This window comes from Podarcis pityusensis (genome assembly GCF_964106645.2).
Source record: "Podarcis pityusensis genome assembly, chromosome: 5".
Classification (NCBI taxonomy): domain Eukaryota; kingdom Metazoa; phylum Chordata; class Lepidosauria; order Squamata; family Lacertidae; genus Podarcis; species Podarcis pityusensis.
The window spans coordinates 93477312-93499002 of NC_138032.1; the positions used below are offsets into that span (position 1 = coordinate 93477312).

Here is a 21691-nt window from a genome sequence, read left to right on the forward strand (position 1 = left end):
AATCATAAAACAGCACATAAACCATGACATGACTGACAAAAAAAATGAGTCACTGGGGGGTAAATATGAAAGACTATTTCACAGTACGTAATAATGAGGCGATTACATAAACCAGTTCAATGGATTCTTCAGTAAATCAACTTGGAAAATGCAGAGATATATGAGTGAGCTAAAGAGTATTGCCTGTTTATTATTGCAGTATATAGATAGATAGACTTGTAGAGTTGGAAGGGACCACAGTGGTCATCTAGTCCAACCACTACGATGCAGAAATCTAAAAGGTTGCAGATGTTTATAAACAGGTACTTCTTGTCCATGTTTTGTTTCATCTGTATATTTAATCAAATCATACCATGCAGCATAAAAAAATTCTTGTTTTTGCTCTCCCCTTCCCACATTCGATTTTTGTGACAATCTTTGCATTATGGCTGTTTGCCTAACTGTATTATACCAGCGATCAATATTCATTAATTGCAAAGTTCTTCAAGTTCTGGCTATTACCGTTCTAGCTGCTGTTTGTAAATGTGCTTGTAAATGTAAATTCCTTACTTCTCAGTTTGTCCATATCTGGAGTATATAAATTAAGCAAGGCTAAAAAACTGGGCTATGCAGATTGTCTGAGCTGTAACTGGAGATATCTCTTTCAAAGTTTCCTTCCAAAATTGTTCTATTTGTGGACATTCCCACCACATACATAGGTATGTACCTGCAATTTGGCATCCTCTCCAGCATAAGAGGGAAAGATTGGGCTTTAGGCACCTTGGTGTTAAATACTATCCATGCACAATTTTTAGTCAATGTTCCCTAGTAGTTGCTTTTGTCCATAAATTGTTCCATTTATCCACTTCAGTGTTTATATCTCAATTTAATCCCCACCAGCTTTTTAGATTTTGTTGGGGGCAAAAGTGGTTCTCAATAAACGTTTTGGATAAAAGGGAAACTAATTCCTTAGTCATTATGCTATCTCTTATTACTATATTTTCATATTCTGTTAATTTTCTTGTAGCTTCATGTTTAATTTGTATATTTGTAAGAAATGATCTCAAGTGATATCCTAATCACCATGAAATTTGATTATTTTCTAAATGACTCTCTGCTACCGTAAGAGGTTGTGTCTTGCGATAATAATATTTTGAATAATGTAACTGCTGTTCTTTCCACACATTTGCATTATATGGTGTTTTATTTTATTTTGAAATAAAGGATGATGTTGTATCAGAATTATATGTGACAGTCCTGGGGCTAAAACCTTTGCCCATTCCCCCCATATTCTAAAGGACGTGAGCATATAGGTTAAAAGAAACTACCTCTTTCATCCTTGTGAAATGGAGCAACAGCAACCCTTCTCAAATTTGCCTGACAGGTAGTTCAAAACGGTACAATTGGGTATGATATTGATGGCCTCTGAGAAGCCCAAGAATATTGGAAAGAACATACTCTCCCATCTTTCCCTCAGCAAAAGTCAGCTTCCGTTCCAAAGCCAGAGCTGAAACCAAGTTAAAATGGCTGTAAATAATCTGTCTCATCTAAGAGAGCCTTGACCTAACCAGCCACTTATATTGAAGACAGGCCTATAATTACTTCAGTCTAAAGGATAAAGGAACAGCTTGATTAGGGGTGACCACACAATGGCCTCATTCAGAAATTGTAGGTTTTTTTTTTTTAAGTGTCCAACAGTAGAAAACCACAAATTATTTTGGAGTACAGGCAGGTAGGGGCAGCAGATGTTAAATATTTCATCAGCAGATGCTTGATAAACATGCCCTAGCATACTAACAGACAATCTTTGGTCCCTGAAGAGAGCTCTAGTTTTGAAGATTTATCATCCAGAAAACCATTATTTGCGTTGTGCATATGCAATGGTGGCACCTGATATATAGAGGCAATAAAAAACTGCCATCATGGAGTCTGCTCTAAAGCGGGCTCTAGCCTATGTTCTTTGTTCTATGTTTTCTCCATTTGCATAATCTTGGCTTACTTGTTCATGATACAGTGGTACCTTGGTTCCTGAACGCCTTAGTTGTTGAACGAATCGGCTACCGAATGCCGCAAACCCGGAAGTAAGTGTTCCAGTTTGCAAATGTTTTCCGGAAGTTGAACGCCCGACACGGCTTACGATTGAGTGCAGGAAGCTCCTGCAGTCAATCGGAAGCCATGCCCTGGTTTTTGAACGGTTTCAGGACTCAAACGGACTCCTGGAATGGATTAAGTTCAAGAACCAAGGTACCACTACTAAGGACCTTGATGGGCTCAAGTCTGGTAAAGGTACCCCTGACAGTTAAGTCCAGTTGTGAACGACTCTGGGGTTGCAGCGCTCATCTCGCTTTACAGGCCGAGGGAGCCGACATTTGTCTGCAGACAGTTTTTCCGGGTCATGTGACCAGCATGACTAAGCCGCTTCTGAAGTGCATGGAAACGCCATTTACCTTCCTGCCAGAGTGGTACCTATTTTTCTACTTGCACTTTGACGTGCTTTCGAACTGCTAGGTGGGCAGGAGCTGGGACCGAGCATTTTGAAATACATATGGATCTGCCAGCTGCCTAGATGGATCACACAACTTACCCCCTCTACCTTTGTTTAGGGGTGCAGTGGTCTCCACTGAGCAGTCATACTCTAAACTGAGTAGAATACCCAAACATGTGATGGATCTAAAATATAACAGCGCAGCCTCATTGTTGTCATGGTGTTTTGCTATCGCCAGAATAGAGGGGTCCTAATGTGGACACATAAACCCCACAAGCAACAAAAGCCTGAAGAACCCCAACTAGTTGAGACCAACTCTATCAGTAAATATGCTTCTGCAGTTATGCCACTATACTTACAGAATTGCCAAGTTGCTCCTAGAGCTCAGTGTTAGGCCCATGCCCTCATTAAAGGTAGTCTGATGAATGGGGAAATAAGTAAACATTATGGAAATCCTACAGCAACTCTTCCCCCTTCTGCCCTTCATCGATGCTGTGCTGAGAACTTAGGAGGACATACCTGAGGTGGAATAGGACACCCTGTCTTGTCTAGGGAGGTCTCAGTTATTCATGCTAAACTGTCCCCTTCCTGGAGGAACAGGTGTTTGACTGCCAACTAGCATCAAGCAGCAGCAACCCCAAAAATGATGTAGAGTTGGAATCAATCCTTTAGTCAAACTTGTTATGAAAAGGGCCCAGAATGGAGGATAGTCACTCTCAACAGCTCCTTCCCTTTCTTGGTGCAACTGATCCCCATCAGTATTCTGCTTCACATGTACAATGTACCAGCCGAAGCAGCCCCTATTTTATCTTGCCCAGTTGTGACTCATCTTGGCTGGTACTTAGCTGCTGTCTACCAATCCATTCATTTGACTTTTTGCCCCAATTCTTCTCCAGCCTAGAACTGGATTTTTTTGTTGTTGTTACAGTCCTCTCTCATAGGTACAACCCTCCACCATTTCGTCTTCTCAGCATTGAGTGAAGGGAGAATAATATTCAAAAGACATGCAGCTCTTATGAAATGCATATGAATTAGGTCTTACTGCATCCTCTTTCTCGTTATCTTTTAAAACCTGCCTATTTTGTAACCTGTAGACTTCATCTGTGCTCCTTGGTTAAAAGACCAAGCCTCTTCGTTACAGTTGGGAGAACCATCTGGATTTGACAGCTCATTTTTGACCATCCCCCCAACCCCTAAATCTTGGTTTTGCAATTTTTGTTTCCTTGCTGTAATCCAGACGAATTCCAATTGAATTTGAAAACAAACTGAGCACATAATTATTATTCTTTTCCACATGGCAGGAATATACATTGTCACAATAAATGATTCAAAGCTGTCAAACACAAAATCATGTTTACTGCAGACATCTAAAACATAAATTAGTTTGAGTGTTATATTTCAGGAGACATATACATAGCTATTTTCTGTATGAAGTATGCATTTATGAAATAAGCATTGCAATAAAAATACTTCTATGTGGTTGCGCTAATGTGATAGACTACAGTCCTAACCCCACTTACCTGGGAGTAAGCCCCATTGAACTGAATGGGACTTACTTCTGAGTAGACATGGGGTAGAACTTCAGGCATGGACAGCTTTCTGACAGGCCATTAGCTGATTAATTAACTTTGTCTTTAAGCTGCCACAAGGTTTTGTTGTTTTTGGTGCTAAAGACTAACAGAGTTAGCCTCCGGAAATTCATTAACCTTGAAAGGCAACACACAGAGAAACTAATTCATTTGTATTTGTTCATGCTAAGACATTAATGTCTATTGTGTGCAATGATATACAGTATATAAAAATGTGTATATTTCTGCACTAATGGCCAATGGAAGTAAAAAGAAACTTGAGCAAATAAAGCAATTGCTGCAGAATGGAAAACACCAGACAGAAGTGTGAATGAATGTCAGAACCAACTGAGCCACTTTTGTCTATCCTTACTCATGACTGGTCACAAGAATGATTCTAGCTTGGCCTTCTTGATGATATAGAGTCCAATTAAGGAATGTCTCTTCATTCCATAGAAGCTCTTCACATTCTCTGTAAAACATTCTTTCTTACCACATAAAACAAATATGCATCAGTGTCACTGCAACATAGTGACATAAGTGGAAATCGGTGCAATTAAATCTAGATGCTATTACTGTTTTAACAAGAAAAATATATCATTAATTGGCCATGGGAATGCTCTGTCAACTTTTGATAGTGTAATTAGTTCAGTGTACACACTGGAGAGACAATGTGATATTTCAAAATGCAAGTTCAGGATAGTTCATTCCCACTTAAATATGCCCCCCCCATGGGCATTTCCTCCCTGTTCCATAAAGGGGGTGGGGTGAGGACTATTTCATGTACGGCAACAGAAGAACATGCTGTTTCCATACTCTGCTGTATTGAACTTTGCTGAATTCCAAAGAATTGAACTGGGGTCAGTGGATAGTGGATACACAATCTATGTAGTTGTGGATAGTGGATACACAATCTATATTAGATTTTTCTGACAATTGAGTCTCAATGTTTTCAAACTAACCGTTAAAGTTGGAGATTATCAATAGCCATATGTTTTCTTCTGTTTGAAATGAGTAAACCACACATATCAATGTGTCGTTTCCACTGAGGTAAACAGAATATTGAATTTCATAGAATCATAGAAATGTAGAATTGGAAGTGACCTCAAAGATCATCCAGTCCAACCCCGCTGCAATGCAGGAAACTCTACTAAAGCATCCATGACAGATGGCCACCCAAAATCTGCTTAAAAACCTCCAAGGCAGGAGAGTTCACCACCTCCTGAGGGAATCCCTTCCACTGTCAAACAGCTCTTACTGTCAGAAATCTTTTCCTGATGTTTAGTTTGAATCTCCTTTCTTGGAGCTTGAAGCTATTGGTTCGGGTCCTAGCCTCTGGAGCAGGTGAAAACAAGCTTCCTCCATCTTCCCTTTGACAGCCCTTGAGATACTTGAAGATGGCCTCATCTCTTCCCTCAGTCTCCTCTTTTCCAGGCTAAACATGCCCAACTCCCTCAACTGTTCTACATAAGGATTGATTTCCAGACCCTTGATCATCTTGGTTGCCCTCCTCTGCACACATTCTAGCTAGTCAATATCCTTCTTAAATTGTGGTGCCCAGAACTGGCCACAGCTTTCCAGGTGTGGTCTGACCAAGGCAGAATAGAGTGAGAATATTACTTCCCTTGATCAGGACACTAGACTTCTGTTGATGCAGCCTAGACTAGCATTAGCTTGTTTGCTGCTGTATCACACTGTTGACTCATGTTCAGCTTGTGGTCTACTAAGACCCCTAGATCTTTTCCACAGGTACTCCAGGTGTCCCCCACCTTACATTTGTGCAGCTTGTTATTTCTGCCTACTTGCAGAACCTTCCAACTGGTGTCCCTACTGAAATTCATTTTGTTAGTTTGGGCCCAATTCTCCAATCCGTTAAGGTAATTTAGAATCTGGGGCATTAGCAACCCCTCCTCGTTTGGTGTCATCTGCGAATTTGATAAGCATCCCCTCAATTCCTTTATCCAATTTTTTTTAGAAAGACACGCAAGTTTCAGTAAAAGCTACCTTCACAGGGGGCTGGTTTTTTTGCTTGAACATGAAAAAACTTCTAGAGGGATACTTTTCTCTTTTGGTATGTGTTGACTTTTTTTTTTAAAAAAAGCAACACAAAAATCAATGGCTCCCTATGGCAGAATCTGATGTCCTCAACTAAATGTTCTTCAGGCCTGCCACAAAGATGGCCAGAGACACATTTAGGTGTGCCTGACCGGTTCGGTCACACTGGGAGCGGAACCTTGTTAGTGCCACAAGGGATGCCCCAACTATGATTTAAAATAGAGTGCGAGAGGCGGGGGGCACCCAATTCTGGCATTGCACTGAAATATGAGACCCCAAGATCCGCCACTGAGATGACAACCCCCGTATCTGATTGCCTTCTTTCCCTTTAACGCCTAGTTCTAGGTTCATTGTGATCCCCCAGCTTAATGTTGTTACTGTGTGTAGAGATGTCACCACATTGCCACTTGCCCAGAGAGCTAATCAGTCACCACCACCACCACCTGCTCACTTTCTTGCTGAGAAAGGTTTCCTCTGGTGGTGGCAGCACAAGAGCGTTTGACAATTCTTACATTTATTGAATATTATTATCTGGAGCATTTCTATCCTACCAATCACAAAGTGTATTTTAAGACGCTTGCTGTGCAAGAACTGGATAATCTCAGAAATCATGCTTTTAAATCTTCCCATTCCTGAAGTGAATTGCTCTTTCTTTACCCAAGTCATTTTTAATTCTAGAGTGATTTTGCACGCCTCATAATGGGACTGAAAACTGGATACACTATTACAATGTATAATCAGGTGATAATTTTGCCATGTGATCAGCTATAATGTATAGTAGATATATAAATAAACAGGAGTTCATTGATTAACAATTGCAGAGGTGGTTATAGCCTTCAACAGGGGATTGTTAAAACTGTGGTATGATTTTGTAATCACAACAGCTGCAACAACCTGCTGGGCAGGTCCTGACATCAGGTAAAGACAATTTTTTTAATGTCAGACTTTCTAACGCTAGTAGTGATCTAGGCTTAATTATATATGTATATTGCGATTTTTAACTGAAATATTTTAATTTGTTTACAGTGATCTGAGTTATGGTGACCATATAGTGAAAGCTCAGATAACTGAGTTGTTAATAAGACCAAGAACACTTAGTAATGGGGGAAAAATACTGTTGGACACCCCATTGACTGTTGGCACCATGCAGCAACTACTGAATTAGCAATTGGAAGAGTTCAGAGACGTATAAAATGGTTAATGAAAATTGATCAGAGAAAGATGAGGCTAACGAAGACACAGAACCTTTGGAGAATAATATTGATGGAGAACTGCCAAAACAGGAGAGTGGAATAGTAAGGCAGTAGATATGGAAGTGCGAGCTGGACCATAAAGAAGGCTGATCGCCGAAGAATTGATGCTTTTGAATTATGGTGCTGGAGGAGACTCTTGAGAGTCCCATGGACTGCAAGAAGATCAAACCTATCCATTCTTAAGGAAATCAGCCCTGAGTGCTCACTGGAAGGACAGATCCTGAAGCTGAGACTCCAATACTTTGGCCACCTCATGAGAAGAGAAGACTCCCTGGAAAAGACCCTGATGTTGGGAAAGATGGAGGGCACAAGGAGAAGGGGACGACAGAGGATGAGATGGTTGGATAGTGTTCTCGAAGCTACAAACATGAGTCTGACCAAACTGTGGGAGGCAGTGGAAGACAGAAGTCCCTGGCGTGCTCTGGTCCAGGGGGTCACGAAGAGTCAGACACGACTGAACAACAACAAGATGCTGAAATGGGGAGGACCTCCACACAGGTGTCTGGAGGAGTGAAAGTTAAACGGTGGAGTTATGATGTTGGAGGAGAATAAGAAATATTCTGATCTGGCAGAGACAGAGCTGAGAAAGAAAGGATTCGGTGTACAATTTGGAGCGAATTTAGATGGAAAAGCTACCAAGCCTCTGGCAACACTTCTGGAAAAAGAATGGAAATGTAAGAACTTTCTTCTTAATTAGGATAGAAAAATGGAACAACAGGAAATGGGAATGGAATATATGGGACTGGGTGCAAATTAAAACAATAAGTAAATACAATAACTAAATAACTATGGATTACTGCTTTAATATATGACCACAGCAAAGAGACACATGTGTGAATAAAGATGAAGGATTTATTGGAGGTATATTTGTTATGTTGGACTGGAAGAAGACTATTGTTGAGATTTATTGAGAAATTTTCTGCACAGCACTACTCAATATAGCTCTTGCTCAATGTTGCCCTGAAATTCAAGCTCAGTGAGCATACAGCAGGCATAGGCAAACTCCGGCCCTCCAGATGTTTGGGACTACAATTCCCATCATCCCTGACCACTGGTCCTGTGAGCTAGGGCTGATGGGAATTGTAGTCCCAAACATCTGGAGGGCCGGAGTTTGCCTATGCCTGGCATACAGGGATTCTGCTGATACAACTTTCAGCCAGGCTTCACAAATGTAAAGTCCCCATTTGTGAGAACTGTTGCTATCCTGCAGCAAGATATTTGCAGCAGATGCAATTGCAGAAGCCCATAAAATATTTCTGCAATCATATAAGCTGTGGCAGCTGAGGTTAAATCCCCCACATGTAGAATCGAAAAGGACCTCTGCATGAGAGCAAAGAAATATCCCTGAATCAGAACCAAATGGGGCTATGAGTGAAACTGAATGGGGTGTTTAACTGGGACGCCATTTTGATCCACACCAAGAAATCCCTAATGGCGAGTGAGAGTAAATGAGGCCAGTGCATTATGAGAAAGGGACAAATATCTTCCCTCCCATGCGTCTGAATCTTCTGAAAACTAAATTCATTGCCAAATACTTGCTCCTGGGTTTGATGGGCCTTTGGCAGGGGTTTCCATGGTGACCACCCCTCCAAAAAGCACTTATGGTACTAGCCATTCATTTTCATCTGCCTCACAGAGGGTTGGGGGAAAACAGCAATAGATGCTCCTTGCTGGTTACTGTTTGTTCACCTGCTCTTTATTCCATACAAATACGGTGGTACCTCAGGTTACATATGCTCATAGCTGTCAACGGTCCCTTATTTGGTGGGAAAGTCCCTTATCCCAGAGCCGTGTCCCACTGCTGTCCCTTATTGATGATTTCCCTTAAATTTCCCAGGTTTCAAAGGAAGCAGCTCCTCTCCCTCCCTCCCTGCCAGCCAGGGAGGAGGGAGGCTTCAACTGTGTTGCTTGGCTGCATTGCTCACCCAATAAGGAGTCTAAGAACGACTCGGGGGTGGAGCTTGCATGCTTTCTTCCAATCAAATCGGCGGCGTTGCCTGGGGACTCGCCTTTGCTCAGCACTTCCCAGCGGAGAGGTGACGCTGGTTTTCCTTGCTGCATCCCCTTTGCCGGGTTGCTGCACTGTGGGAACCACCGCTTGAGGCTTCGTTTGGCTGCTGGTTGACTAAAATCCCTTATTTTGGCTGCTGATCCCTTATTTTAGAGGCTGCTGGTCCCTTGTTTTCAAATCTGTAAGTTGACAGCTATGCATACGCTTCAGGTTACAGACTCCGCTAACCCAGAAATATTACCTCGGGTTAAGAACTTTGCTTCAGGATGAGAACAGAAATCGTGCAGCAGCGGCGCAGCGGCAGCAGCAGGAGGCCCCATTAGCTAAAGTGGTGCTTCAGGTTAAGAACAGTTTCAGGTTAAGAACAGACGTCCAGAACGAATTAAGTTCTTAACCCGAGGTACCACTGTATAACAATAGTTAGCAATGGGAAGAAGTAGTCACTGCTACTCACTTGGCTGCCCTCTCCACTCCTCCTCCTTAGTATCTCCACTTGCTTGCCCATTCAAGCAGATGATCAGAGTTACGGTAAAGTCTGCCATTTAGCTTTGCGGCTACCTGCCCTCTCCATCTATCTGCTGGAGGAATGTGACCACGTTACACTAATTCTTAATCCTGATTGAACCCAGACGGTAGATTCCACATTTTTTCTCTAGGAAAATATTTTACAGTTGAACAGAGCTCTCATTCCTTGGCTTGAGTTCCTGGAGCAGACATTGGAAACAACAACAACAACAACCTATTTCTGAATCCCTTTCTAAAATTACTCAGTTTAGTGTCTGTTAAGTTACTTTCTCCAAGTTGGAAATGTCAATCAAGATGCAGAATGTGAGGCTTAGGACTAATTTATTTTCTCGTGAATCCTGCAAATTATTAAACGGGGCTGGAAATGCCGCTGGGGGATTGTTCATCATGATAATAACATCCCTCACAGGGCCATTGTACAATGTCCTTGTGAAGAATAGTACACCATTTGTTCTCCTCATTTCTGTCTCCATTTCAGTATGTCGGCTACCGCACTCTGTAGCAACTCAAGAAGCTAATTGCCTTTCGAGGTCCTCCAGGTAAAGGTAAAGGGACCCCTGACCATTAGGTCCAGTCGTGACCGACTCTGGGGTTGCGCGCTCATCTCACTCTATAGGCCGAGCGAGCCGGCGTTTGTCCGCAGACAGCTTCCGGGTCATGTGGCCAGCATGACTAAGCCACTTCTGGCAAACCAGAGCAGCGCACGGAAACGCCGTTTACCTTCCTGCTGGAGCGGTACCTATTTATCTACTTGCACTTAGATGTGCGTTCGAACTGCTAGGTTGGCAGGAGCTGGGACTGAACAACAGGAGCTCACCCTGTCATGGGGATTCGAACTGCCGGCCTTCTGATTGGCAAGTCCTAGGCTCTGTGGTTTAACCCACAGCGCCACCCGCGTCCCATCGAGGTCCTCCAATCCACCCCCAAATGATTCACACTTCACACATAATTTTTGTTTAAGGTTTTTGTATAATTTTGGCCACAACTTTATTAAAATACATAAATGTGAGTGGTTGCTTAGGCATTGGTTATGACTATCTGTCCCCACGCCTAGGGACAGAACTGACTTCCGGATTCCAGTGAAAGCCAGTAAGGGAAAACAATATTGGGGAGAGCATGGAGCCGGGCACCAGACCCTCACCCCCCCAATGTTCCCTGGGGCTTGCACGGCCCTAAGCCCCCTTCAGGGGTATGGACGAAAGAATGGAAAGCCCCTGGATTCCTTTAACGGAATTCCCTTTTCGCAGCAGCATTGGAGGGGCAGGCACTGCCAATCCATGCCTCTCCACCAACCAAGTTTTTAACCAATGCCTAACCACAACCTTACAAGTTGTGACGATTTGCTACGCAGTAGGCTAAAACCAAATGGCACCAGCCAGTCAGCCAAGTGGACAAAATTCCTACCAGGCCCCTGCCCCAAAAGCAGGCAACCCCATGACAGGCATAGCAAGGTCAACCAAGATTCCTAAAATTAGGGAGGGTGGGCGGGTGATCCGATGCACACAGCAAAAGTGCCTAGTCATAGCTGGGTGACTTCATTTTATAACCTTTGGTCCAACCCCCTAAATGGCAACACCAAAATTTGCCCAACAACCCAACTGCGAAATCACTGGAGATGGTCATCCAAACTATCCCGCCCAGCAACAGAGCGGTGGCCTTCCAGACCCCACCGCAGCACGTGCTCTCTATTAATGAGAACATGCTTTCATGTAAAACAAAGGGGGAAAGTTAATGTGCAGCTCTCAAAACATCTCATGAACTTGTGGCCCTCCATTTTCTAGGCCTAGGTCTGCACTTTCTGTGTCCCAGCACATTATTTTTTTGGTCCAGCTACTTTCCCCAGGAAAACCCGGTCTTTACTGGAGCAAACGGCAATTTGAGTTTGCCGCAGATTGTCATTTGCTCTGATTCAGCAGTAAAGAGTGGGGCTTTTCTTGCTGGAGGAAAGGGAAAAAAAGTTCTTGGACAGAGATCTGGGAAGCCTGGACTTTTGCCTAGAAACACGGACCAAATGGAAGTGTGGGTGAGCCCTGCGTCAGGTTTTCTTACTGGCCTAATCCAGTGGAGCACCTGCTGCTCTGAAGACAACAGGTTGCCTTCAGAATTTACCTCAGGGATCTGACCATGTTCACACCGAGCTTCAGGTTATGCTGAATGGAGCCTGGACACTCAAATGGAATAATGAAGCCAAGTGTTACAGTACAGAAAATATGCAAAGTAAATAAATAAAAATGAACTACTTTATTGAACTAGACTCCTTTTCCTTTTTCTTTTTTACAACTTTAATACAAAGGTAAGTCTTGGGGGAAGAGTGATCCCTTGCTTTCCATCCCTGATCCAAGGGAAGGTAAATAATAATAATAATAATAATAATAATAATAATAATAATAATTTATTTCTACCCTGCCCATCTGGCTGGGCTTCCCTAGCCACTCTGGGCGGCTTCCAACAAAGATTAAAAATACATTAAAATGCCACACATTAAAAACTTCCCTGAACAGGTAGATAATCAGTGGTACCTCAGGTTACAGACGCTTCAGGTTACACGTTTTGGGGTTTTGCACCACGCCGAACCCAGAAGTACTTCCGGGTTTTGGTGCTCACGCTCGCGCATGCGCAAAAGCGCTAAATCGCTCTTTGCGCATGCGCAGAAGCGGTGAATCGCGACCTGCACGTGCGCAGATGCGGCGCTGCAGGTTGCGAACGTGCCTCCTGCACGGAGCACGTTCGCAACCCGAGGTTCCACTGTAGTCCTCAAGGGGGGAAAAACACTATTTTAGGATATGTGAAGTAGAAGAACCCTGCAGGATCAGACCAAAGGCTCATTAGGCAGCATCCTGTAACTAACAGTGGCCAGCTGGATGTCCACAGGCAGACATGAAGGAAACAATAGAGGACAAGAGCCCTCCTGCACGATTTGCTGCTCAGCAATTGGTATGCACAGGTCTACTTCTCAACAATGGACTGTATCAGTTCTAAGGTAAAGGGGACCCCTGACCATTAGGTCCAGTCGTGACCGACTCTGGGGTTGCGGCGCTCATCTTGCTTTATTGGCCGAGGGAGCCGGCGTACAGCTTCTGGGTCGTGTGACTAAGCCACTTCTGGCGAACCAGAGCAGTGCACGGAAACGCCGCTTACCTTCCCGCCGGAGTGGTACCTATTTATCTACTTGCACTTTGACGTGCTTTCGAACTGCTAGGTTGGCAGGAGCTGGGACCGAGCAACGGGAGCTCACCCCGTCGCGGGGATTCAAACTGCCGACCTTCTGGTCAGCAAGTCCTAGGCTCTGTGGTTTAACCCACAGCGCCACCCGCGTCCCGTATCAGTTCTATCTATGTATTTAATCTAATCCTGTTGTTCCCCAGGTGGGGCACAATTTGATTTTTAAGGGGGGCAATTTGGAAGCTTGTTTAGACCACGTGAATGGCCTTTTAGGCTTCCTCCACATGAACAGGAGCTCACTTTTTGAATAATAAGAATTATATGTCACGGCAGGGGGGCGGGCATCAGGGTTTTAGAGATGCTTAAAAGGTAAAGGTAAAGGTACCCCTGCCCGTACGGGCCAGTCGTGTCCGACTCTAGGGTTGTGCGCCCATCTCGCTTAAGAGGCCGGGGGCCAGTGCTGTCTGGAGACACTTCCGGGTCACGTGGCCAGCGTGACGAAGCTGCTCTGGCGAGCCAGCACCAGTGCAGCACACGGAAACGCCGTTTACCTTCCCGCTATAAAGCGGTACCTATTTATCTACTTGCACTTAGGGGTGCTTTCGAACTGCTAGGTGGGCAGGAGCTGGGACTGAAAGACGGGAGCTCACCCCGCCGCGGGGATTCGAACCACCGACCATGCGATCAGCAAGCCCTAGGCGCTGAGGTTTTACCCACAGCGCCACCCGCGTCCCTTTAGAGATGCTTAGGTGGGCCCAAAAAAGTTGGGAACCACTGATCTAATCACCTTTAAAGCCATCTGAGACAGTGACTGTTTTTAATTCTTACGCTAGTGGATGCTTGTAAGAATATTATACTTACACATTGTTTACTATGTTATAATTCCATATTTATGAATAAATAATTATGGGTTTTGAAAAAGAAGAATCCCAATGATAAAATAACTCACACGCAATATGGTGAGGACTCTCATCGAAGCCTTTTCGGATCACTTTTTTTTAAAAAAACTTGTCATCATCTGTTTTCAGGTGCATGTAATTATTTTTAATTATTCACTGTTTGTTCCGCTGCTTAACCTTAGGCATTCATTATAAATGTTCCAGCCTTTTCAGTTTCCTTTTGAAATACTAGCACCTTTAGGGCATTGTTAGAGTGATAAATCAACCTTGTGTATCTGTTCCACTCCTGACAAGCTCTTTCCCCCACATTCAATCTAACAGATAAAATATTTACTGCATCATGGAGACCTCGATGGCAAAATGTGTCATGCTCAGAAACAATACTACAACAGAATAAAAACCTCTAATAACTGCAACATAATCCCCAGGAGATAAATTATTGATTTTGTGGAACACGCCTTTATAAAATGGAGCTAAGTATGGTGAGAAAACCAAAACCAAACCAAAATGCCGGATGCTTGGGTTGACATATTCCCATTGTGAGCACAAAGGTGCCCTTGTATACCACATGAGAAATGACTCGACTTCTCATATTGCATAAACACATAGCTTTCATAGTATGTTTCCGAGCACAATTCAAAGTGTTGGTGCTGACCTTTAAAGCCCTATACGGCCTCGGTCTAATATACCTGAAGGAGTGTCTCCACCCCCATCATCCAGCCCAGACACTGAAGTCCAGCGCCGAGGGCCTTCTGGAGGTTCCCTCGCTGTGAGAAGCCAAGTTACAGGGAACCAGGCACAGGGCCTCCTCGGTAGTGGCACCCGCCCTGTGGAACACCCTCCCACCAGATGTCAAAAAGAACAACAACTACCAGACTTTTAGAAGACATCTGAAGGAAGTCCTGTTTAGGGAAGCTTTTAACGTTTAACAGACCATTGTATTTTAATATTTTGTTGGAAGCCGCCCAGAGTGGCTAGGTGGGTGGGGTATAAATTATTATTATTATTATTATTATTATTATTATTATTATTATTTCAAATTGCCTGTAATGCCACTGCAGAACATAAGGACTTGGGGGCTTTGCTTTTGGCCACTGCCAGGCTTGAAGTCACATGGTTTCCATTTATAACATCTATAACCAAAAATAGTGTATTATATAAACCTCCAATGACTCACACATCAGACTCCCCTCCCCTCTAACAGATTCTCCTTTCGCCTGGCCTTGACATGTTTGAGACTGTTCCCTTTCCCCAACCATTTGATCCTATCCCTCTTTTGCCTCGAATCGTAGAATTGTACAGTCCAGTCATCCAGTCTGGAATCCCAGCTGAAGCATCCATGATAGGTGGCCATCCAAATTCCGCTTTACAACCTCCAAGGAAGGAGAGTCCACCATCTCCCAAGGGAGTCCATTCCACTATCAGAAAGTTACTCCTGGTGTTCAGCCAGAACCTCCTTTCTTGTAAGAGGCTTGAACCCCACCCTCCAGAGCTGGGGAAAACAAGCTTGCTCTATCTGCCACGTGACAGCCTTTTAGATATTTGAAGATGTCTATCATATCTCCTCTCAATCTCTTTTCCAGGCTAAACATCCAACTTTTTATGGCTTTTAATCTGATTTCATTCTAATGTAAATTCTGAGCCACTCCTCCATATTTATTTTTGAAGAAGAAGAAGAAGAAGAAGAAGAAGAAGAAGAAGAAGAAGAAGAAGAAATATGAACAACCTGTGTACTTCACTCAGTCACAGCTACAGTTATGGCTTTTTATTCTCCTTTGATTTGGTACCTTCTCAAAAATCAATAAACCTGTACCATATTTATTCGAGTCTCATGTGCCATTGAATCTAATGCGCACCTCAGTTTCCAGAACCTTGAAACCAAAAAAAGTATTTGCTGGCGAATTGAAATGTGTAATCAAATCTAAAGTGCACATTACTTTTCACAACATAATTTGGCCAAAAAAAGGTGAGCATTAGATTTGAGTAAATATGGTATTTTAAAAAAAGGAAGCTTTAACAATCACAAAGTTCCACCCATTAGACAAGTGCAAAGCAATTCATTTGAATATTCTAATGGAGGGGGGCTCCATAAATATGGTGAGTTCAAGAAACCATCAGACTCCAGCATCAGCATCTATTATCACCCATATTTATTTTTCTCTCTTCTCTCTCTTTCTCCCTCCACAAAGGTAGCTTTATACAGGAAAGGGGAAAACAGCAGTAAGCACTGGCAACAAACTCTTCTTGGTACACAAGTTTGTTTGTGTGTCTACATACAAATACATATTGGTGAAAATTAAGGAAAACTCTAGTTTCTGGTCAAAACAAAAAAATTCCTTCCAGTAGCACCTTAAAGACCAACTAAGTTAGTTCTTGGTATGAGCTTTCGTGTGCAAGCACACTTCTTCAGATACACAGAGTTTCTGGTGCTAGCTTTTCTATGGGAGCTACACCATTGAACAAGCCCAAACACAGTTTTGACCAAAGCAAAGTCCACACAAAAGGTTAACACAATGCATACATCTGTCCTACAACCTCCCCTTAACATAGCAGAGTGAGCGTCGTGCAAAGCGAATCTCTGATGAATATGGATATTGTTAAAACTTTCCTAACTTGGCAGCTTTATCAAACGGACAAAACATCCGCTTTGTAGAAGACAGAAAGCTTATCCGTATCCTCATTATCCTGTCAGGGTTTATGCATGCATGACAGCCACTGATATTAATGGAAACAATTATCCCAATGCATACATTTTAATGCACCATGATAGTCTGGGCAATGGAAGAACTAATATTATCGTCTACAGTCTTTGCTCAGTTGCAGTTCCTTGCCTTTTATGGGGAAACTTCAGCCTGGTGAGAAAGTCATGCTCATTTTGGGATGAAAGCCGCATTACTAGAATATGGAGAATTATTACTCCAAAGCAGTTATGAAACGCAGCATTAGAGTATCTTAATTTATGACACTATGAAGTGCACTGTGGTTTTTGTTGAGTTGTGTAAAACCCTCCCTGCAAGAAATTGAACACGTCTTTGAAACTGTTTTGGCTTCTGCTGAAATTCAGATGGTTTATCTCAGTATGGTAAACTTTGATGAACTGGGTGGGTGGAGAAAACCCTTTAAGAAGTTCTGGTTGCATTGGAAGAAGAAGAAGAAGAAGAAGAAGAAGAAGAAGAAGAAGAAGAAGAAGAAGAAGAAGAAGAAGAAGAGTTTGGATTTGATATCCCGCCTTTCACTCCCCTTCAGGAGTCTCAAAGCGGCTAACATTCCCCTTTCCCTTCCTCCCCCACAACAAACACTCTGTGAGGTGAGCGGGGCTGAGAGACTTCAGAGAAGTGTGACTGGCCCAAGGTCACCCAGCAGCTGCAGGTGGAGGAGTGGAGATGCGAACCCGGTTCCCCAGATTACAAGACTACCGCTCTTAACCACTACACCACACTTAGTGCTTCTCTTGAAGATTGTTAGATATAGGGGACTAACCAGTCTATTGGGCTTTACTATCCAGGAGGCCAGATTAAGATTTGATGAGGCCCTAAGCAACTGAAGGTAACGGGGCCCTTTATATGTCCAGCTGTCCTTTGTCAACAACAAATTACTTTCAATGGGAAAGTGCGCCTTGGTTTTGGAACGCTTTGCTTTTGGAACAGACCTCCGGAATGGATTAAGTTTGGAACAAAGGTACCATTGTATATAGAAATGAGCAAACGAGTGATATTTTAGGGAGCAGGCTAGCAGGCGGGGCCCATTACTTACATCATAGGAGCCTACACAACACAAAACACTGTTGCTGTATGTAGGTTTTATTTTATTTCTTTTTTATCTTATATTTTGGAAATGTACATCCAATTTTCTTTTCCTTTAAATTTTTTGCCCCCCCCCAAGAGAGTAGGGCCCTAAACTATAGCTTGTTTAGCTTATACATAAATCTAGCACTGCCATCCAGGCAAGCTCTAAAGGTAAAGGGACCCCTGACCATTAGGTCCAGTCGTGGCCGACTCAGGGGTTGCGGCGCTCATTTCGCTTTATTGGCCGAGGGAGCTGGCGTACAGCTTCTGGGTCATGTGGCCAGCATGACTAAGCTGCTTTTGGCGAACCAGAGCAGTGCACGGGAACGCCGGTTACCTTCCCGCCAGAGCGGTACCTATTTATCTACTTGCACTTTGACGTGCTTTCAAACTGCTAGGTTGGCAGGAGCAGGGACCGAGCAACGGGAGCTCACCCGGTCTCGGGGATTCGAACCGCCGACCTTCTGATCGGCAAGCCCTAAGCTCTGTGGTTTAGACCACAGCGCCACCCGCATTCCTAGGCAAGCTCTAGGAAGAGGCAACTTGCCTCAGTCAGAATGGGTGGCAAATAAGTACTCCTCCACTTATTTTCCTCACTTGACACTGAGCCACCTATGCCTGCCCTCCCAGCTCCTATGGCTCTCCAGAGCAATCCCGTCTTCCTCCTTTCCTCCACCACCACCATAGCCCTGGCTCCTTCTCTCCCCCAACCCGCCACCTTAATCATTCATTGTTTTGCCACTACTAATGCTGTGGCTTGGCTCACTGTGCCACTGCCTCACTCTGAGAACAGGCTGTGGTATCTTTCCTCAAAGAAAGGCATTCTGGGTAAGGTGGTCAAAGGGAGTGCCTATGCTGCTGTGATTTTGCCATCGTAGTTAGAAATTCCCTTTTAAATTTAGCTGTTTAACTATTAACTTTTTTAAAAAATCTAAAAAATAAACTTCAGCTGCCACGACAATGCCACAGTGGCATAGAAACTCTCATGGCCCACCTTGCCCAGAACACCTTGCTCTGAGGAAAGAGCCCAGTCCAGGGGTCTGCAACTTTTAAGACAAAAAGAGCCACTTGGACCCGTTTCCGAAGAAAAAACAACTGGGAGCCGCAAAACCCGTCATTATAAAAATAACTTTTTTGTCACTTTTTTTTATTATTTCTTTGTTTGACCCCTCAGAATTACTCCTCCTCATAGAAATAAACGTTAAATTAACAAGTTACCTTTTTTGTGTGTGTGTGTTCTTCACTCCCCTTCAAAACAGTGACCAGCGTACATGCCCCCTTTCAATGCAGTGACCAGCGTACATGCCCCTTACAATGTAGCGGGCGGGCGGGCGGGAAGGTGACGTCGGGACGGTGCGTGACTAACGCACGCACCGCCCCCATGCGACGTCACAGCCAGTACAGCGCCCGCCACAGTGGGGAGTGTCGGGGCGCATGATGCGCCTCCTCCCCTCGCTAGTATCCGCCTCGGAGCCGCGGCAAAGGTGTAAAAGAGCCACATGCGGCTCCGGAGCCGCGGGTTGCTGACCCCTGGCCCAGGCATTCCTTTAAAAATTTGGGGTGGGGGAGGGCTGGGCCCCCAGGAGTTGGCACCTCTGCTCTGGACTATTCAGCTGACCTCCTATTGGTACAGACCTAGCTCTTCTGCTTCCTGAATATGAGGGAAACCAGAACATCTGTGATATCCCTATCAGCAGAAAGTCTCAAAATGAGCGAAGCCAGCCTAGAATCTGCTGGATCCCAAGATGCTCTTACAGCCAACACTGGCTGGCATCAGACTTCATCTGCTTGTTCCCCTACCTTCTCCTACTGCCACCATAAATGGCCGGGTTGCTGATGTGGCAGTGACTGTCCCACTCTGCAGAGTCTAGGCAGTGGCAGCAGAAACACTGAATTGTCCAAAGCTGTTGGTTAACCAAGCAATTCACTTGAAATAAATATCAGTCAATGTGTATCTTATGAAAATGAGTCTTTTTTAGTACTTAAGGATCAGTCATTAAAAAAACACTGCCATTCATCAACGGAAAATTATCTGTTTCATTTTCAATTGTAGGAACACAACAAAATCAAAATAGCACCCCCTACCTACCCACCCCAAAATAAGCAAGAACTTGTCTTTTGGAGCAAAACCTGGTTTATTCAACCAAGGCTTTAATCAATTAAAGGTTACGGCCCTAAGAAAAACATAATATGCATGTTGAAAAGAAATGGAAGGCAAAAATACAGTAAGAATCAAAACAAAACAAAACTTTATTGCAGTCCAAAGACCCACAAAACAATTTCAAAACTAGATACAGTTAAAACAACCACACAGACAGATGGAAGAAACCAAGGCAGTCACTTAGTTGGTCTTTAAGGTGCTACAGGAAGGAATTTTCTTATTTTGTTTTACAGTAAAACTGAAATGTCATACCTCATCTTGACATGTTTTGTTGCATTTTTCTGTTTGGGATTTCTTCTGTAGCAATTTGGTTTCATATTCTGGTCTGGGATGTTCCTAAAGAAAAATGTAAAAATGTGGGGCAAATTTAACATCAGAAGATTCGTAGATAATCAAATGGAATAAAAGCACATCGATACACGATTCAGTAGCTCACAATTAAAAAACACACCAATCAGATAAGAAACACTTATCTGGTTACACTGTAACACTGATATGGTTATCAAAATGGAAAAAGAAGTCTAACCTTTACTAGTTCCTTGGGACGTTTTTGGCAGTGGAGAGGAAGGGAGAACACATTTAGAACCAACACCTTGCAATACTTACTAAATAAACAATTGAATTAAAATAGTCGCACTGGAGCTTATAACTGGTTTTGAAATAAGATGTGGCATTTGCGCGTCGAGGTCCCCAATACACCCCAAATAAAAACACAATGACACTTAATTTTTGTTTAAGGTTTTTGGCATAATTTTGGCCACAACTTTATTCAAATTACAGCAATGTGAGTGGTTGCTTAGGCATTGGTAGCACTAACTGACCCCGCACGGGGACAGCTCTGACATTTGCACCCCCCGCGAAGTCAGCAAGGGTAAGTCACCTGGGGAGAGAGACGGGACTGGGAACCATGCCTCACCTCTCCCCAGAATGCTCCCAGGGGCTTGCGTGGCCCTAGCCCCTTGCCAGGGGGTTTCGGAGAAAAGCATGGGGAGCCCCTGGGTTCCTTTAACGGAAAACCCTTGAAGCAGCAGCAGCATTTTGGAGGGGCAGGCACAGCCAAATCCATACCCCTCCACCAACCAATTCCCAAACCAATGCCTAACCACAACCTTACAAGTTGTGACGATTTGCTACGCAGTAGGCAAAAACCAAATGGCACCAGCCAATCAGCCAAATGGACAAAATTCCTACCAGGCCCCTGCCCCAAAGCAGACGACCCCATGACAGGCATAGCAAGGTCAAGCAAACAGCCTAACATTAGGAAAGGGAGGGCGGGTGATCCGAAGCACGCAGCGAAAAGAGGAAGTTCGTCGCTGCGTGCAGTGTATTTAACAAATAGGGCTGTCAATCAATAAATGGCAACATATAAATTTCCCCAGTAACAGCCCGCCCCTGCTTAAAAGAATGGCCAAACCTTTTGCCTAGCAACAGTGAGGTGTCTCGTCAGCCCCGACCGCAACACGTGCTCTCCATGAGGGAGAACACGCTTTGCCTGTTGTCTGGTTTCAAATGAATATACATTGATGAGACCTACACAACTCATGAACCAAATCAAATCCTGCCCGGCAAATTTATTTATTTATTTATTTATTTATTTATTTATTTATTTATTTATTATATTTCAATCTCACTCAAACAATTATCTCTCGGAGCAGCTCACATCAAGTAGAAAACTATAGTGGCAGGCACTTTTCACAAACGAAAATGAGCCACAAGCCCTGTCCCTGAGGCTTACAAACTAAAATGACAATGAGCAGGAGGAGATGAGGGAGATCAGTCAGACAGTGCCAGAACAAAGCAGTGAGTTG

The 21691-nt window shown here is 43.7% G+C and overlaps 1 protein-coding gene across 2 annotated transcripts in view; it reads right to left on the reverse strand.

The window, feature by feature from the left end:
* ANO2 (anoctamin 2) overlaps window positions 1–21691 on the reverse strand; it is a 147690-nt gene that overhangs the window by 54706 nt on the left and 71293 nt on the right. For both annotated transcript variants that reach the window (XM_081005453.1, XM_081005454.1), the window contains one exon: window positions 20136–20219. In XM_081005453.1, the coding sequence (XP_080861579.1) occupies window positions 20136–20219 (84 nt within the window). The remainder of the gene's footprint in view (window positions 1–20135; window positions 20220–21691) is intronic.